The sequence below is a fragment of the Haliotis rubra genome, unplaced genomic scaffold (genome assembly GCF_003918875.1).
Source record: "Haliotis rubra isolate DU_JTF1 unplaced genomic scaffold, ASM391887v1 Scf36, whole genome shotgun sequence".
NCBI lineage: Eukaryota > Metazoa > Mollusca > Gastropoda > Lepetellida > Haliotidae > Haliotis > Haliotis rubra.
This window is the reverse complement of record NW_025767035.1, coordinates 2,399,827-2,420,324: the sequence shown is the minus strand read 5'-3', so window position 1 is coordinate 2,420,324 and position 20,498 is coordinate 2,399,827. Positions and strand designations below refer to the sequence as shown.

The window sequence follows — 20,498 nt, the reverse complement described above, 5'->3', positions numbered from 1 at the left end:
CCCTTGATCAGTCTATATATATAACATCATAGTCTGTCATCCCATCTCTAAAACAGAAACCCGCTGTGATATTGCTGGAATATTGCTAAAAGTGTCGATAAGCCATACTCACTCACCCACTCACTCGGAAACAGAAACAGCCAAAAATTCACAAGCAACTCTACACTATTTTTGCAAGTCTAGATTTCTTCAGTTTCTGAAAATGAAGAGATTTTTTAAGTCTCATTGATATTCTTTATTAACAATTTAACTGAAATACTATTGAAAACAGCAATAAACTTGCCTTCTTGCTCACTCCCATTATCGTAAAATCCCCAGGAAACAAGCTTCTTTCATATCAAGGAAGTGGAAATTAGGACGACAAGTACTTACATTGTTGTCGCCATATCTACTGTAGTTAATTTTCGATAACTGCAATAAAGAAGAAATGTGAATTTTGTTTATTGGGTCTGTAGGGTAGGTAGCCCAGTGGTTAAAGTGCTTGCCTGTCAGGTTGAACACATGAATTTGATTCCCTTGATGCATATAGTGTCTGAATATACCATATCCTGATAGTGCTGGAATATATGAGCGTAACCCAATGCTCCCTAGCTTGTCTAATCTATATCACTATTTATATATCACTCTTGACGTTTTGCACCAGTTTTAGGACACAACCCTGTGAAGTCCTTCTCCAACGTTGGGATATCAACATAAGATAAAGTTAGATGCAGGGGAGGACATTTTGGAATAAAATATTTACATGACACAAACCCACCAGGATTCTTGTCGGATGTTCTATATAGCACCAAGTTCAGATCCAATTATGAAGGAATGCTGAACAGCTAAGGGCACAAAGGGTAAAGCTAATTTTGTCTTCAGTTAAGCCAGATGTCTGATATTTAACTCTGCTAATCAGAAGCTGAGCAAGCCTGAAACCAGCCTTGGCCTATATCTGTTATCAAGAGTGACACTGATTTACTTCGGAAGGGTTTTCACCAGATCTAACTATCCAGGGGAAGTGGCCATGATTCAATCTGCCTGCTCATTAGAACTGACAGTACCAGTACAGTTTCATAAATGTATGTTGCTATGTAAGAGATGTGGAGATATGTTCCCTGAGGAATCATCTTGTTTGAATGGCGTTTGCATTGTTTATGTACAGTAATGGTGTTTTGATAGCCAGTCTTGTAGCTTTGATAAGAGCTGATCCAACCCTTAAGGCCACAATAAATTAATTATCAGGTTTTTATCAATAGTGTTGCCTGACAAGTATTTTATTTCTTTGTTATTTTATACAATCTGGTCCAGCATCTGTGAACTGTGGATGGATGTGTTTCAAGTGAAGACTGACTGCTTGGTAGAACTGTCTGAAGATGAGTTAGACCTCCTTGGGGTTCTAGGACAAACTAGGTCAGTTGTACATGCTTGTTGTACAAGCAGCTTGATGGATAGGGAGGTCAACTGTGTGACCTTGGCCCTAATCTGCTTGTTCAGAATGGAAGGCTGTTTGAAGTGTAAGTTTGTTTATTGTGTAACAACTCACTCAAAAATAGTCGGGTTTTGTGTGTGTTTTTTTGTGGCAGTTTGTAAATATTCAAGTCTGGACCTGACAATTAAGTGATAGATCCCACAATGGGATACGATGACATGTGACAACCACGACAGCAAGTGGTCCTTCTTCGATCTCCACAATGGGATACGATGACATGTGACAACCACGACAGCGAGTGGTCCTTCTTCGATCTCCACAATGGGATACGATGACATGTGACAACCACGACAGCGAGTGGTCCTTCTTCGATCTCCACAATGGGATACGATGATGACATGTGACAACCACGACAGCGAAGTGGTCCTTCTTCGATCTCCACAATGGGATACGATGACATGTGACAACCACGACAGCGAGTGGTCCTTCTTCGATCTCCACAATGGGATAATGATGACATGTGACAACCACGACAGCGAGTGGTCCTTCTTCGATTTCCACAATGGGATACGATGACATGTGACAACCACGACAGCGAGTGGTCCTTCTTCTCGATCTCCACAATGGGATACGATGACATGTGACAACCCGCGACAGCGAGTGGTCCTTCTTCGATCTCCACAATGGGATACGATGACATGTGACAACCACGACAGCAAGTGGTCCTTCTTCGATCTCCACAATGGGATACGATGACATGTGACAACCACGACAGCGAGTGGTCCTTCTTCGATCTCCACAATGGGATACGATGACATGTGACAACCACGACAGCGAGTGGTCCTTCTTCGATCTCCACAATGGGATACGATGACATGTGACAACCACGACAGCGAGTGGTCCTTCTTCGATCTCCACAATGGGATCCGATGACATGTGACCTACAGCCAGCAGCCTGACCACTGGATGCCATTAGCTGCCTTCAATGACAAGCGTGGGTTGCTGAAAATCAGTTCTTCACTAGTCTTGACCACCTACATTGAAGTTTAGGCCAAAGATTTGAAAACTGACTAATAAAATAATCTACTCTTTCATTGATAAGAACTTAAGGTGTATACATAGCCACATAATAACACATAGCTAAAGCTATGGCACCATGTAAAACCAGATTTTTGGACATAAACTTCTCCCTAGTGAAACTCCTACACTGAGAATGGATCAAGCGAATTAGAATAGGAATGTTCAAGTGCAGGTTGTTTCAGAGGATTTGGATGTTTAAATAGTTGATATTTTTATTTGGGCTGTTGCTAATGTACTGTTTGATTTAATGTTTGAAGTTTTGAAGTTTCCATGTCAATGTTACACGATGGGCTGTGGTTGCTTGATTTGGGCTTGTCGCAGGATTGGAGGCTCATTGTGACATGATTAGAGGTTTGTGGTGACATGATTAGAGGTTTGTGGTGACATGATTAGAGGTTTGTGGTGACATGATTGGAGGTTTGCGTTGACATGATTAGAGGTTTGGTGACATGATTGGAGGTTTGTGGTGACATGATTAGAGGTTTGTGGTGACATGATTGGAGGTTTGTGGTGACATGATTGGAGGTTTGTGGTGACATGATTGGAGGTTTGTGGTGACATGATTGGAGGTTTGTGGTGACATGATTGGAGGTTTGCGTTGACATGATTGGAGGTTTGTGGTGACATGATTGGAGGTTTGTGGTGACATGATTGGAGGTTTGCGTTGACATGATTAGAGGTTTGTGGTGACATGATTGGAGGTTTGTGGTGACATGATTGGAGGTTTGTGGTGACATGATTAGAGGTTTGAGGTGACATGATTGGAGGTTTGTGGTGACATGATTGGAGGTTTTAGCGTTGACATGATTTGAGGTTTGAGGTGACATGATTGGAGGTTCTATGTTGACATGATTGGAGGTTTGTGGTGACATGATTAGAGGTTTGAGGTGACATGATTGGAGGTTTGTGGTGACATGATTGGAGGTTTGAGGTGACATGAGTGGAGGTTTGTAGGTGACATGATTAGAGGTTTGAGGTGACATGATTGGAGGTTTAGGTGACATGATTGGAGGTTCGCGTTGACATGATTAGAGGTTTGAGGTGACATGATTGGAGGTTTGCGTTGACATGATTGGAGGTTTGTGGGTGACATGATTGGAGGTTTGAGGTGACATGATTGGAGGTTTGTGGTGACATGATTGGAGGTTTATGCTGACATGATTGGAGGCTTGAGGTGACATATGATTGGAGGTTTGCGTTGACATGATTGGAGGTTTGTGGTGACATGATTGGAGGTTTGTGGTGACATGATTAGAGGTTTGTGGTGACATGATTGGAGGTTCATGTTGACATGATTAGAGGTTTGTGGTGACATGATTGGAGGCTCATGCTGACATGATTGGAGGTTTGTGTTGACATGATTAGAGGTTTGTGTTGACATGATTGGAGGTTTGTGTTGACATGATTAGAGGTTTGTGGTGACATGATTGGAGGTTTGTGGTGACATGATTGGAGGTTTGTGTGGTGACATGATTAGAGGTTTGTGGTTGCATGATTGGAGGTTTGTGGTGACATGATTAGGAGGTTTGTGGTTGCATGATTGGAGGTTTGTGTTGACATGATTGGAGGTTTGTGGTGACATGATTAGAGGTTTGTGGTTGCATGATTGGAGGTTTGTGGTGACATGATTGGAGGTTTGTGGTGACATGATTGGAGGTTTGTGGTGACATGATTGGAGGTTTGTGGTGACATGATTGGAGGTTTGTGTTGACATGATTGGAGGTTTGTGCTGACATGATTGGAGGTTTGTGGTGACATGATTGAGGTTTGTGGTTGACATGATTGGAGGTTGTGGTGACATGATTGGAGGTTTGTGGTGACATGATTGGAGGTTTGTGGTGACATGATTGAGGTTTATGGTGACATGATTGGAGGTTTGCGGTGACATGATTGGAGGTTTGCGGACATGATTGGAGGTTTGTGGTGACATGATTGGAGGTTTGTGGTGACATGATTGGAGGTTTGTGGTGACATGATTGGAGGTTTGTGGTGACATGATTGGAGGTTTGAGTTGACATGATTGGAGGTTTGTGGTGACATGATTGGAGGTTTGTGGTGACATGATTGGAGGTTTGCTGTTGACATGATTGGAGGTTTGTGGTGACATGATTAGAGGTTTGTGGTTGCATGATTAGAGGTTTGGTGACATGATTGGAGGTTGCGCTGATGATTGGAGGTTTGTGGTGACATGATTAGAGGTTCATGGTGACATGATTGGAGGTTCATGTTGACATGATTGGAGGTTTGTGGTGACATGATTAGAGGTTCATGGTGACATGATTAGAGGTTTGTGGTGACATGATTGGAGGTTTGTGGTGACATGATTGGAGGTTTGCGTTGACATGATTAGAGGTTTGTGGTGACATGATTAGAGGTTCATGGTGACATGATTGGAGGTTCATGGTGACATGATTGGAGGTTTGCGTTGACATGATTGGAGGTTCATGGTGACATGATTAGAGGTTCATGGTGACATGATTAGAGGTTCATGGTGACATGATTAGAGGTTCATGGTGACATGATTAGAGGTTCATGGTGACATGATTAGAGGTTCATGGTGACATCAATTAGAGGTTCATGGTGACATGATTGGAGGTTTGCGTTGACATCATTGGAGGTTTACGTTGACATCAATTAGAGGTTCATGGTGACATGATTGGAGGTTTGTGGTGACATGATTAGAGGTTCATGGTGACATGATTAGAGGTTCATGGTGACATCAATTAGAGGTTCATGGTGACATCAATTAGAGGTTCATGGTGACATGATTAGAGGTTTGCGTTGACATGATTGGAGGTTTACGTTGACATCAATTAGAGGTTCATGGTTGCATGATTGGAGGTTTACGTTGACATGATTGAGAGGTTTGTGGTGACATGATTGGAGGTTTGTGGTGACATGATTGGAGGTTTGTGGTGACATGATTAGAGGTTTGTGATGATTGGTGACATGATTGGAGGTTTGTGGTGACATGATTGGAGGTTTGTGGTGACATGATTGGAGGTTTGTGGTGACATGATTGGAGGTTTGTGTTGACATGATTGGAGGTTTACGTTGACATGATTGGAGGTTTACGTTGACATGATTGGAGGTTTACGTTGACATGATTGGAGGTTTACGTTGACATGATTGGAGGTTCATGGTTGCATGATTGGAGGTTTACGTTGACATGATTGGAGGTTTACGTTGACATGATTGGAGGTTGACATGATTGGAGGTTTACGTTGACATGATTGGAGGTTTACGTTGACATGATTAGAGGTTCATGGTTGCTTGATTTGTAAGTTAAGAATCTATTGCACCATGTAAATGTTTTTCATGAGAAAAAGGTTGAAGCATTAAAAAAGTTACAGAGCCTCTTGTCTCTATTTTGAAGTATGCCTGGGCTACATGTGTAGGAACAGTGATAAAAAGATACGCAGGAAACAAACCTGGTATCAGAGTCGACAGAAGATCATGGTTGTGAAAGGAAGATGAACAAGAGAAGCACTAGCTGTGCACTGACTTGACCCACATAGAGAAAGGCAAGGTTAAGTTGACCAGTGAAGTCTGTGTATACTTTAGTATCCGATAACAAGCAGGATGATACATGATATTTTTGAGAGGGCCTTAGTCTGTCTCACAGTCCCTGAACCACATTATTTTCCCTACTGCCAAGCCCTATCTGCAGTGCTAAAGCCCTAAACAAAGCAAGTCTAGATTTCCTCAGGTTCAGGTTCTGAATCTCTGGTCTCCCGGGGTCTCCTTTTCAATTTAAATGGGCTTGTTTGTTACTATCAAAATTATATATATTCAGAGACTAAGCATTAGTCTAGGAGGGCCTGAAAGAAGTTTCCAAAGTTCAGCAGGCTGCCTTCCTTCAGTCCCTGTTCCATATTAATAAGTGTCAATTTCTGACAACAAGTAGTTCTCCTGTGCTACTCCCAGACTCTCCCAACACAGTCCTACATCAATGAAGAGATACATGTCTTCTCTTTCAATTGTTACATTGAAGGGGCGGTGGGGTAGCCTAGTAGGTAAGCGATGGCTCATCGCGCCAAAGACCCGGGTTCAATTCCCCACATGGGTAGAATATGTGAAGCTCATTTCTGGTGTCCCCTGCCGTGTGTTGCTGAAATATTGCTAAAAGCGGCGTTAAACCATACTCACTCACTCACTCACTCACTCACTCACTCACTCACTCACTCACTCACTCACTCACTCACTCACTCACTCACTCACTCACTCATTAAATACTGAGCATTCATGGCTTTTCGTATAGTTTGTTTCCCACTTTTTCAATTTTAAAGATGATTCTTCAATATGGGTATCTATTTCTTCCTTGGAATAAATATCGTTTGCTTATTCATACAAAGTTTTCCTTAGAGTATTTTTCACAATTTGTATATATTCTTTTTTATGTAACAATGAGGTGTTAAATTTCCAGTAACCACATCCTCATTATTTACTTAAAGCGTTTCCCACTATAGTCATAGTAAAGCCATGTTGTCCGACAGCTTCCTTCCATGCACAGTTTACTGATACAGTTCATGTAGGAAGGGCTGGTTTACATCTTGTGTCACCTCCCCTCACAAACACCTGGTGTCTTCACAAATTTTCATTGATCTATGCGTATAACTTTTGATGTAGCATTTCATGCCCAATGCAATCTAGTTTACCAGGTAATCGAGACTGGTTATTCTCTGGCATTGACATTCTTTTATATTTACATACCGTTGACCTTGACCTTTTGGAAAGTGGAATCGTATACCTGTAAACCATTATTTTATGGAATGCAACATCATTTGTTTCCCACGAAACAGGTTAAACGGCAAGACAGTACAATAGATTTCAAAAGGTGAAACATTGAGATAAGCTTTACTAACACTCATATGCTCAGTTGGAATGTGTTTAGCATGCTTATTGAAAAACATGGCAACATAAGCAGATACCATTTTGAAGAAAAACAAACCTGAACTTATAGTGAGTGAGTGAGTTTGGTTTACGCTGCTTTTAGCAATATTCCAGCAATATCACGCCGGGGGACACCAGAAATGAGCTTCACACATTGTACCCATGTGGGGAATCGAACCCGGGTCTTCGGCATGACGAGCGAACGCTTTAACCATCAGGCTACCCCACCGCTCCCTGAACTTATATAATGTTATCCTTATTATTCCTGGATTCCTTTACAAATAATTTCCTAATCAAGATACCCGTGAAGATACAAATTAGAATTGATCTTCAGTAACCCATGCGTGGTCAGGCTCGCTGACTTGGTTGACACGTCATCGTATCCCAGTTGATCGATGCTCATGCTGTTGATCACTGGATTGTCTGGTCCAGACTGCTGCCATATAGCTGGAACATTGCAGAGTACGACATAAAACTAAACTCACTCACTCATCCTAATCAAGAATTTACCAAAGGTCTGTGAAAGGCATTTTCAGTTGATGAAAGAGAATAGCACTGAGAGCAGTCAATATGAATGTATCTTGAGGTTAGCTCCTATATCAGTATGCTAACACAGTTGTACAATTAAGCCTTTGAGCATGCTGAGTATCCCTAGAGACCTACAAAATAGTTTTTTCCTTTATCCACCTTTCCACAGCTATTTGGAAATGTGCCAATAAAGTTAACTTTGTTTCAAAGCTTATCTGTTGTTTTGAAATGGAAATATGTGACCAGGAGCCTGCTCAGCGAGATACTAGGCTCCGCTTTGTGTGGGAAAATTCAGTCAGAGGAAGTTTGTTGCAAGCCAAGTTTATCACTGATTCACTAAGTACTGGCATGGGCCTTTACCTCCTTGCACTTTCGTTTCATGAAACCATGAACCCAATGAACAGTGTTACTGGTCGCTTAGTGCCATAGTGGCACCAATGGGCATTTAGTGCCTTGTACTTTCATTTCAAAGATATCTTTACCTCTCAGTAGTTGTATAAACATGATTAGAGTTTGAAAAGGGGTTTTCTTTCCAAGATGGCTTCAAGGAGAATATTGATAGGCAGCTTTTCTTTTATCTGTTTTTGAGATTACAATTGAATTGAGATCTTTTGCTCTGTTTGCATACGATATGACAAAAGTTATGAAAACATTTTTGGGGTAGCAGTGAAAGTTAGACTTGGACATAAATTGGCAATGTTTCATAGAAAATGAAAATATTCATATGTTTTTATTTCCTGAAGGATTCAGAACAGTGCTAGATTATATTAACGAACTGCTTGAACTGATTTCACACCCAATGCTGCCAAGTTTCTTTATGAGCTGTAAGCTCAGGGCATCATTTGCACATGTTAAAAATGTTCTATGTGACTTACTAGTCCATAGCCAGAGGGGTGGTGGGGTAGCCTAGTGGTTAAAGCATTAGGGTTGAAGGGTTCAATTCCCTACATGGGTACAATGTTGAAGCCCATTTCTGGTGTCCCCACCATTATATTGCTGGAATATTATTAAATGTGGAGTTAAACCATACTCACACCCCATAGCCTAGACTAACAACTAGTCTCTGAAATGAACATATCTTACAGAAAAAGTCATAGTAAAAAAAATATATTTTTGAGGAAATTTAGACTTGCTTTTCTAGACTTGTGTGATTGATATATTTGCTTCAGGGTCAGGTAAGCCATAGCCAGAATCAAAGAATCAGACTGGTTTAATACACTCAGTTGAAAGATTGAAGCCATAGAGGTAAGCAGACTCAAAACAGTATAATTGAGGAGTTTGGTACATAAAAGGAAATGACAAGGAGGTCATGTCCTCACTCAACACTCTCCTATAGGATGTTATAAGTGTTATCCTAAAGAGTGCATCTTGGTCATTTGTGAGCTTCTAAGTACATACTCTTTAGGACAATGAAACCTGTAAAGCTGTGAACCCTTAAAGAGAGAAAATTGGATTGTATTTCTGAACATTCTGTTTGGTATGTACATAACTTTATTGTGTCTAGTGTGAATTTTTATTGACAGATATCTTCCACAGATGTGCTACTTCAAATTGTATGAATGTATAATTTTCCAAATAATCTGTTGTCATGAACAATATGCTTGTCTCTGGTTTATAGGTGAGCTAAAACAGAGGGCATTATTTTCTCTGCTGGTAATATTCAATGTCATTCCTATGACTCCAAACTAGGCTCTATGTCTGCCTGTTGGTACACAACGGTAACAACTGGGAAGCCTTGTGTTTTTACACAACACTTACATATAGGATGTAACTAGTCTGGTCTTGAGGAGTGCACTACTGCCATTTGTAGGCTTCTTAGCCAGAAATACATTGCTAAAGCTTTCAAAAACTTCCAAGTAATTAGGTTAAGTGAAAATCTGACATGTTGGCCCCACCTTTACCATGCCAAGCCTTACTAAGGTTTTGCTCAGTGACTTTTTATAAATAGTTTGATGGGCAAAAGCAATGGGCAGATGGATGGGAAGATTAATGGCAGGGGTGGAAATAACCCAGGGGTGGAAATAACCCATTGCCTTTGATCTGTTGGTCAGCAAATTGTCCACTGTTGTCCAGTTGATCTGTTATGGTTTATTTAAAAGATCAGCAAAAAAACGGCAGAAAGGAAAAATTATCAGGGCAAGTGACATTACATGGCTTATGGAGTGGGTTATTTCCAAGTTAATGGGCAGATGGATGGAAGGTGTACTGGCTTATGGATGGGTACAAGTATGGACAGATGGATGGACAGATAAATGGGCAGATGGATGGAAGGTGTACTGGCTTATGGATGGGTACAAGTATGGACAGATGGATGGGAAGATAAATGGGAAGATAAATGGGCAGGTGGATGGAAGGTGTACTGGCTTATGGATGGGTACAAGTATGGACAGATGGATGGGCAGATTAATGGGCAGATAAATGGGCAGATGGATGGAAGGTGTACTGGCTTATGGATGGGTACAAGTATGGGCAGATGGATGGGAAGATAAATGGGCAGATAAATGGGCAGATGGATGGAAGGTTACTGGCTTATGGATGGGTACAAGTATGGACAGATGGATGGGAAGATTAATGGGCAGATGGATGGGAAGGTGTACTGGCTTATGGATGGGTACAAGTATGGACAGATGGATGGGAAGATTAATGGGCAGATGGATGGGAAGGTGTACTGGCTTATGGATGGGTACAAGTATGGACAGATGGATGGGCAGATTAATGGGCAGATGGATGGGAAGGTGTACTGGCTTATGGATGGGTACAAGTATGGACAGATGGATGGGAAGATTAATGGGCAGATGGATGGGAAGGTGTACTGGCTTATGGATGGGTACAAGTATGGACAGATGGATGGGAAGATAAATGGGCAGATGGTTGGGAAGGTGTACTGGCTTATGGATGGGTACAAGAAAGATATGGATGGGAGATGGATGGGCAGATGGTGGGAAGGTACTGGCTTATGGATGGGTACAAGTATGGACAGATGGATGGGCAAATGGGCAGATGGATGGGAAGGTGTACTGGCTTATGGATGGGTACAAGTATGGACAGATGGATGGGAATCGATTAATGGGCAGATGGATGGGAAGGTGTACTGGCTTATGGATGGGTACAAGTATGGACAGATGGATGGGCAGATGGATGGGAAGATTAATGGGCAGATGGATGGGAAGGTGTACTGGCTTATGGATGGGTACAAGTATGGACAGATGGATGGGAAGATGGAATGGGCAGATGGATGGGAAGGTGTACTGGCTTATGGATGGGTACAAGTATGGACAGATGGATGGGAAGATTAATGGGCAGATGGATGGGAAGATTAATGGGCAGATGGATGGGAAGGTGTACTGGCTTATGGATGGGTACAAGTATGGACAGATGGATGGGAAGATAAATGGGCAGATGGTTGGGAAGGTGTACTGGCTTATGGATGGGTACAAGTATGGACAGATGGATGGGCAGATGGATGGGAAGATTAATGGGCAGATGGATGGGAAGATGTAATGGGCAGATGGATGGGTACAAGTAATGACAGATGGATGGGAAGATTAATGGGCAGATGGATGGGAAGGTGTAATAGGCTTATGGATGGGTACAGATTATGGACAGATGGATGGGAAGATAATGGGCAGATGGATGGGAAGGTGTACTGGCTTATGGATGGGCAGATGGACAGATGGATGGAAAGATTAATGGGCAGATGGATGGAAGGTAAGATTATGGATGGGCAGATGGATGGATGAAGATAAATGGGCAGATGGATGGGAAGGTGTACTGGCTTATGGATGGGTACAAGTATGGACAGATGGATGGGCAGATTAATAGGCAGATGGATGGAAGGTGTACTGGCTTATGGATGGGTACAAGTATGGACAGATGGATGGGAAGATAAATGGGCAGATGGTTTAGGAAGGTGTACTGGCTTGTGGATGGGTGCAAGTATGGACAGATGGATGGGAAGATAAATGGGCAGATGGATTGGGAAGATAAATGGGCAGATGGATGGGAAGATTAATGGGCAGGTGGATGGATGGAAAGGTGTACTGGCTTGTGGATGGATGGCAAAGTATGGACAGATGGATGGGAAGATAAATGGGCAGATGGATGGGAAGGTGTACTGGCTTGTGGATGGGTACAAGTATGGACAGGATGGATGGGAAAGATAAATGGGCAGATGGATGGGAAGGTGTACTGGCTTATGGATGGAGTGCAAGTATGGACAGATGGATGGGAAGATGGATGGGAAATGGGCAGATGGATGGGAAGGTACTACTGGCTTATGGATGGGTACAAGTATGGACAGATGGATGGGAAGATAAATGGGCAGATGGTTGGGAATGGATGGAAGGTACTGGCTTATGGATGGGTACAAGTATGGACAGATGGATGGGAAGATAAATGGGCAGATGGTTGGGAAGGTGTACTGGCTTATGGATGGGTACAAGTATGGACAGATGGATGGGCAGATGGATGGGAAGGTGTACTGGCTTATGGATGGGTACAAGTATGGACAGATGGATGGGCAGATGGATGGGAAGATTAATGGGCAGGTGGTTGGGAAGGTGTACTGGCTTATGGATGGGTACAAGTATGGACAGATGGATGGGAAGATTAATGGGCAGATGGATGGGAAGGTGTACTGGCTTATGGATGGGTACAAGTATGGACAGATGGATGGGAAGATGGATGGGAAGATAAATGGGCAGATGGTTGGGAAGGTGTACTGGCTTATGGATGGGTGCAAGTATGGACAGATGGATGGGAAGATTAATGGGCAGATGGATGGGAAGGTGTACTGGCTTATGGATGGGTACAAGTATGGACAGATGGATGGGAAGATTAATGGGCAGATGGATGGGAAGATTAATGGACAGGTGGTTGGGAAGGTGTACTGGCTTATGGATGGGTACAAGTATGGACAGATGGATGGGCAGATGGATGGGAAGATTAATGGGCAGATGGATGGGAAGATTAATGGGCAGGTGGTTGGGAAGGTGTACTGGCTTGTGGATTGGTACAGGATGGGCAGATGGATAGGCAATTTATGGATACCTACGTTCATGAGGAGATGACATAGATGTAATGACAGGTGCTTTAGCAGCATTGTTTGCCTTGAATCATTTTATTTTGGGTGACCAGTGAACAATTTACGTTATATGTTATTAATCCTGACAAAAAATGTTATTTCTTATTTGGAATACGTTAAATATTATGGGCTACTAAATCCCTACCCCAAAAGGAGGATTTGGCATCCCCTGAGCTGCATTTGTACTTATCCTCCCTATTCTGGGGTCATTTTGACCCCATCTCTGTTCTGAAGGAGGATGTTGGTGCATTGTGTCATCGTTGTTCAAATAAAGAAATCATATCTTGAATGTAAACAGCTGTTATGTGGTTCAAGTTGAAAAGGGCATGTTCAGTTTTCAAAGGTGCCATATAGAGTTGTGTCCCTTGTCAGTGCCAGCTATTGAGGTTTTGGGTTCAAATCTCAGGTCACCCTGTGTGTTTCTGGGTTTGGCAGCCCCATACATGTATTGGTACATTTCACCACAGCATCAAATACTTGCATCGCTTCATCCTTCCTCCCACATCCAACTGATACAGCAAAGGGTGAAATGGTACACCGCGGGTATTAGTAGAACCGGGGTATTTTGCCTTTGGTTCGGTATACCGAAATTCAATCCCAAAATTCGGTATTTTCGGTTTTCATGCTGCCATTTTTTTAACCTTTTACAATCTTTTCTAAGGTGTCTAGAAATTAAATCATTTTGTCAAAATCTATCTAGGTTTGGCTCCTGTTCGGTATACCGTAATGCAATCCCCAAATACGGTATTTTCGTTTTTTGTACCGCCATTTTATTAACCTTTTTACATCTTTTTTAAGATGTCTAGAAATTGAATCATTTTGTCAAAATTTATCTAGGTTTGGCTCCTGTTTGCAGTTTTCTGCATTATGATCATATCTCATATACCGAACCGAACCGACCGGACCAAACCGAAGGCCTTGTACCGCAATAAGTTCCATACTGTGGTAAGAGCATACCGTTTCACCCCTTATACAGCATGATATAACCGGAACACCGTTCAAATTGGCGTTAAGTCGATCCCTCAAAGTCGTGTTTTATATTATTATTGTCTATCTATGCTGTTAATCAAAGAAAATATCCCAACAATATCAGAAAAAGCATTAATTATAAATATTTGCAGAGTAAATGAGAACCTTGTGTAAATTGTGTAAATTTATTATGACAGACTAAATGATTGCATGAATAATCTTGAAATATGTGGCGTATTTTGCACTCAAACTACATCAAATAGGTTCTTGTGTCAGAGCCAGCCATGTGGGTGGGTAATTTATAGTTGATGGATGGTTGATGGATGATTGATGGATCACATGATAAGATGGATGAATAAAGAGCATATTGTTTGCATCTTTCTGAGAGGTGCTAGATCAATACAAAGACATTTCTGTGTAGGCAGTATTGAAGTTCAGTTCATCTTGATATCAGCAAAGTAGATCAACACTGGGTAAATATCCCACTGCAGTGGACCATTATAAGACCAATATGAGCTGTCATTAAGTTGTAACCCCAGTCGCAGGAAGCCGAAAAATTATACAGAGGCATGGCATCAGGTATCCATTAGTCATCTGTCATCTTGAAAATGTTTTTGGAATTGAATCCCATGGTATAACACGTGCATATAGTAAAATCTGACAAAACTCCAGACTGTGGGATCTTTGCCAATACTGACCACAGTCCTGGACTTGGTACAGTAATTTGTCAGGTAAAGTGTGTCTAAAACAGACTTTCTCTGCTCCAGATTTCGGTCTAACTTGATAAAGGACTACTTTATCATGGAAATTGTGTCTCTAATCTACTGGTCAGTTACATCTGTTCTGGTCATTGTTTCAATGTCAAAAAGGGCTCACGTAAAGTTTATGAGCAGGGCTCATTTGGCTTCAGACACAGCATCACTATATGACTAATATACACATGTCACTATTACATCACACCTGGGCAGTGTACATATATGAGTATTCACTGGCGATTGAGGATAATAGTGTATACAAGCCATGGACCACATTCTTTACTCAACTTAATATTTCCTTCCAGCTAACATGGTTAACATGGATGTAACTATTTGCACAGCTGGTACTTCGAGACAGATCAGTCCAGTTGATTGGCCAGATTTAGACTAAGGCTCAGTCTCTGAATATATATAATTTTGATAGTAACAAACAAGCCAATTTATAAAGGGAGACCAGAGATTCAGAACCTGAGGAAATCTAGACTTGCTTTATTTAGGGTTTTAGCACTGCAGAGAGGCTTGGCAGTAGGGAAAATAATGTGGTTCAGGGACTGTGAGACAGACTAGACCAGATTGTGCATGGTTACTTGGCCAAGTTGAACTTGGTGACACAGCAAACATGGCCGATATTGATGGATGCAGGGTGCCATCTTGCTATCAAGTATCTTCACCTGGAATGACTAACTTAAGCAGCCACCCATACGGACATGGTGTCAATTTTAGTGTCAACTTTTGGACACTGTGAAGAGGGGGTCATCAGAAATCAAGAACAGGGAAAAAGACCCTCGAGGATGATCCAAGATCAGGAAGACCACACACACAATACACTAGACATAGATATTTCCATAGGATTGTTTCTTGTGGACTACCTCCCAAAAGAACAGATCATTAATGGCCAGAAATATGCTGATGCTGAAGCATGTGCATTAAAAGGTCAAGGAGAAGTGTCACTGAAAACTTACTGAAAGTGTGTTTCTCCACTAATGTGTGGACTTTGATCTCCTTCAACATCCTCCAGATTCACCACATTTGGATCAATTAGCTTTCCACCTGTTCCCAAACTTGCAGAATGACCTGTATCAAGCATTTGCAAACGATGATGACATTGTGTCTTCTGTGGAGGACTTATTAATTGGTTGGTTGGTTTGACGCCACGCTCAGCAATATTCCATCTTTTTGACTGCGGTCTGTAAGTAATCAAGTCTGGACCAGACAATCCAGTGATCAACAGCATGTGCCTTGTTCCTCGCAATTGGGATGTCAGCCAAGTCAGCAAGCCTGACCACCCGATCCCGATAGTCGCCTCTTATGACAAGCATGGGTTACTGAAGACCAATTCCAATACAAATCTTCACGGGTTGTGTAGGACTTATTACATGGTAGCATGTATGAACATTTACAAACCTCAATCAAGGGATCCAGGGCAGGGCTGACGCTCTCACAACAAACCAGGCTGTTCTTAATGAACTTACATGATAAAAACATAAACTGGATTTTTGGTTGGACTTTCAGATCCATCTTGTGGTGTAAGGTGGCCTCACTGGTTCTGAAACTTAGCAAATATCTTGAAATATGTTTGAGACCAGTTTTAGTTTTCTGTATATTGTTACCTTTAAAACATCGAAGAAAGCACCCATGACAGTACTTCTTGTCAGCCTTTCAGTCAGTGCCAAATATTTTTAGATTAATTCTATCATCAAACAATTCTTAAAAGCCCTGCTGTGAACAGAACAAAATTACGAACTTGCAATACTGATTTTTTCTTTTTAAGTTTTTGACATGTTAAATGTTGTGGATCCTTTACATGCTTAGATGATATCTGAATGTGTTACTATATATACGGGACGGTGGGGTAGCCTAATGGTTCAAGCGTTGGCTCGTCACGCCGAAGACCCGGGTTCGAATCCCCACATGGGTACAATGTGTGAAGCCCATTTCTGGTGTCCCCCGCCGTAAAACCAAACTCAGTCAGTCAGTACTATATATACAGCTTTAGTATTATCAGTAAAAGCTTCCCTCCTATTAGACTGACAACTGACAAGTACTGGCTTACCTCCATGTCTGTGTATCCAGTTTATCGGTTGGTCATGTGCACTTGCTGTGGCCACATGTTTGGCCTAATTAGCTGGATAAGATAGGATACATTGTGTTAGATGTTTGCACCCACTGTGAACCAGGTACTGAAACAAATCAACACAATACAATGTGCCTGTTAAAGATATATGTTAATGAGACACAATTTTGATAAATATTCAAATTTCACCGTAAAAGTGAGTGAGTTTGGTTTTATGCCGCTTGTGGCAATATTCCAGCAATATCACGACAGGGGATACCAGAAATGGGCTTCACACATTGTACCAATGTGGGGAATTGAACCCGGTCTTTGGCCTGATGAGCAAACGCTTTAACCACTCAACTAACCCATCGCCCCTTCACCGTAAAAAAACCTCTGGTGGAATGAACTAGGGTGGGTAGACTAATGCTTAGTCTCTGAATATATATAATTTTGATTGTAACAAATAAACCCATTTAAATTGAAAAGGAGCTCCAGTGAGATGGGAATTTAGCATTGCAAGGAGGGCAAGGCAGTAGGGAAAGTAATGTCGTTCATGGACTTTGAAACTGACAAGTGGATGGGGTGTCTTGACACTTTCCAACATTCTGAGTATTTAACGGACTATAAGGGCTGAACTACAAGGGGGTAGACAGACAGACAGACAGGTTTGATAAAGTCTCACTTGTAGTACATATAAGACAAATAAAACTTCATACACATATACAGTGTAAATAAAATATGCTACAACCTGTTGCTCAGCGACTTATGAGAGACATATTAAACATACAAGTATACTACTCAAACACAAGCATAAAAATAATATAAAATATTCATAAGATATATGTTTACAGAATACAGCGATATGAAAGGGTCATGTAAATTAGCCATATAAAATTCCACGTAGTAGTGACACACCATGATGGCACCTCGGGGGTCAAGGGGAGAAGACGTATCACCTGGCAGAAAGACTTAAGAACAGTTACTGACACACTTTCAGATTTAGATCACATCTCACTGACGAGGTTAGTGGCTCATGGCTAGGCTGATGTCAAAGTATATTTTGAATAAAGTGGGTACATGTTTCGTGAGTGTCAGATTACAGAGAAGCAGCTGATATTGGTTAAATTTTCGAATGTTTCGATTTTGTAAGCTGACAGATTTTCTACCTTTTGATGATATATTCTGAAGTTGTCTTCAAGATATTTTTGCAAGTTTGGAGGTAAAAAAGCATTTGCATTACCAGTAGTGCTGGGTCAGAGGGAAAATAATTGGTTCATGGACTGTAAGACAGGCTATACATACTTTTATATTCTTATGCAAATACGTGACCTCATCATACTGTAGTATGGTGGGGTCCTCATACAGGAATCATCATGTGGGCAATCATTACAGATCTTTTGTTTCACTGTCCTGTTGAAAGTCAGTGAAACATCAGTCTGTGCTACAGGGATTTACCTTGAGTCCTATATTTGAGGATCCCTGGGACTCATATTCTTAATTTTTAGGGGTCTTGGACTACAAAATGGGGGTCCCAGACACTTAAATATTATTGTTAATACTATGTTGTAATATTGTTGTAATCCAGCTTCTGTTATCGTATTGTGTATCATGATCATCACATTGTTGCAGTAATTAAATTGCAAATGATACCATAACCCAGCAAGTTCCAGACTCAGTGATAATTTACTGTTACTTGATCGAAAGTTTTACAAAAAATACTTGAACTTTTTCTGCGTTTCTGTGGACGCACTAATAAATTTCGTTGCGTCTATCGTCAATTTTTATGAGTATAAGACACAGGAATTTGTGTCCTCTAAATCCCATGAGTCAGTCAGTGAGTTTAACACCACTTAAAACATCATTCCAGTTACGTCACAGCATGTAATGTGCTTAATGTTCTTAACGCAGGTCTCGGATGAAACCCACAAGCATGGATATGGTGCTGACAAAGCACAAGAAATATAAACAGTGGGATTTGAACTCATGACCACTGCCTGCTGCCCATGAACTGAGGCACCTTAGACCACTAAGCCATCTGTGCCTCTAGTTAGGTATGAAGGGATCGTAGTTAGGTATATCAGTGAAGTTTTGAAGATTCTTGCTGTTAGAGATCATTTGATGTTAGATAGGTTTTCGGTTGTGTTTCTTGGCTGTTTGCATGTCTTCATGCCAACATCTTGTGGATCAGTGCATGTGTTTTCCATCGCTGGTGTGCCTAGTTCAAACTTGACTATACACAACGTGACTTGATATGGCTTAACTGTTGATAACTGGGATGTTCTTTCATTCTGTATGATTTGATGTCTTCATTATTTTGCAGAAATACAGCTTCTTATTGTTGGTTTAAGTGTATATGAGGTGCGTTACATTTGCAGGAACAGCGATAAGAGAAAGGAGAAGTCCAGAGATGCGGCAAGATGTCGCCGCAGCAAAGAGACGGAGGTGTTTTACGAGTTGGCCCAAAATCTGCCGTTGCCAAGCAGCGTGAGCACCCAACTGGACAAGGCCTCCATCATGAGGCTTACCATCAGCTTCCTGAAGATCTGCAAGATCAGAGAGGAGAAACAGTGGCATGGTAAGCAGGAAACTACATATAATCAAATTACCTACACGTTCAGATACTGGGAAATTCATTTATATGAAGTGTAAGAAAACGCAAGTGTTCTGATAAGCAAGGTTCAACTGTGTGTGGTTTAGTGAAATTAAGTTGATCCAATAAAGGAATGGTCAAGAACCCCCATACAAGTCTCGAGGTTTCAGCAAGGTACTTCAAAGGGTATGAGTATTAGTTTCTAGATAATGAAAATACAGTTAAATTGGGATGAGTGTGGGATAGTAGATCTGAGACAAGATGAGTATTGACTGTGTGACCTGAAAAGGGGATGAGAGTTGACTGTGTGACCTGTGAAGGGGATGAGAGTTGACTGTGTGACCTGAGAAGGGGATGAGAGTTGACTGTGTGACCTGAGAAGGGGATGAGAGTTGACTGTGTGACCTGAGAAGGGGATGAGAGTTGACTGTGTGACCTGAGAAGGGGATGAATATTGGCTGCTTGACCTGAGAAGGGGATGAATATTGACTGTGGGACCTGAGAAGAGGCTGAGTGTTGACTGCTTCACCTGGAAGAGGATTAGTATTGGGGTTGAGGACAAGAGGAGGATGCTAGGTCTGAGCCAGGGCTCATAGTGATGATTAACAGGAAGTTATGCTCTTGGGTCTGTAAGTGAGACATGAGAAGGTCAGGAACAGACTAGATCATTTGCAGGTCACATTGATATAGAACGATACAGAAACAAGCAAGATTTTTGGTCCCCAATTCAACTTTTCCAACCAGATTGAACCTTGGTTGTTCCATCTTGTTTGAGCTTCCTACAAGAGGAACCTTCAATCACTGGCAACAGACGCCATCTCAACCACTTGTGGAGTTGAGCCTGGTGAGCCAGCCATAATGAAGAGTCTGAGTGCTAGCTTATTCCACATTCTGCACAGAGAGAGAGAGGCCCTCCAAACACAGGAAACAGCCTCTATCCACAAGTGAAGCCACTAGTAAAGCACTGCCCATTGAGCTTATCACAACCAGGTTGAATCTCCAGAGCTCCAAACCGTTCCAGTTTTCTGCCTCTGAGAGCCATGTGGGTGTATCACGGAACAGTCCTATACATCAGTAACTGATGAAGCTCTGTGCTTGCCAGCTCTCTTCCAGTATCTGTAATGCTGATGGGC

General features: G+C 41.7%; 1 protein-coding gene across 3 annotated transcripts in view; it reads left to right on the top strand.

The window, feature by feature from the left end:
• The window catches only part of LOC124285374 (hypoxia-inducible factor 1-alpha-like), an 87,312-nt gene that overhangs the window by 33,010 nt on the left and 33,804 nt on the right, over positions 1 to 20,498 (top strand). For all 3 annotated transcript variants that reach the window (XM_046721598.1, XM_046721596.1, XM_046721597.1), the window contains exon 2: positions 19,151 to 19,350. In XM_046721598.1, the coding sequence (XP_046577554.1) occupies positions 19,151 to 19,350 (200 nt within the window). The remainder of the gene's footprint in view (positions 1 to 19,150; positions 19,351 to 20,498) is intronic.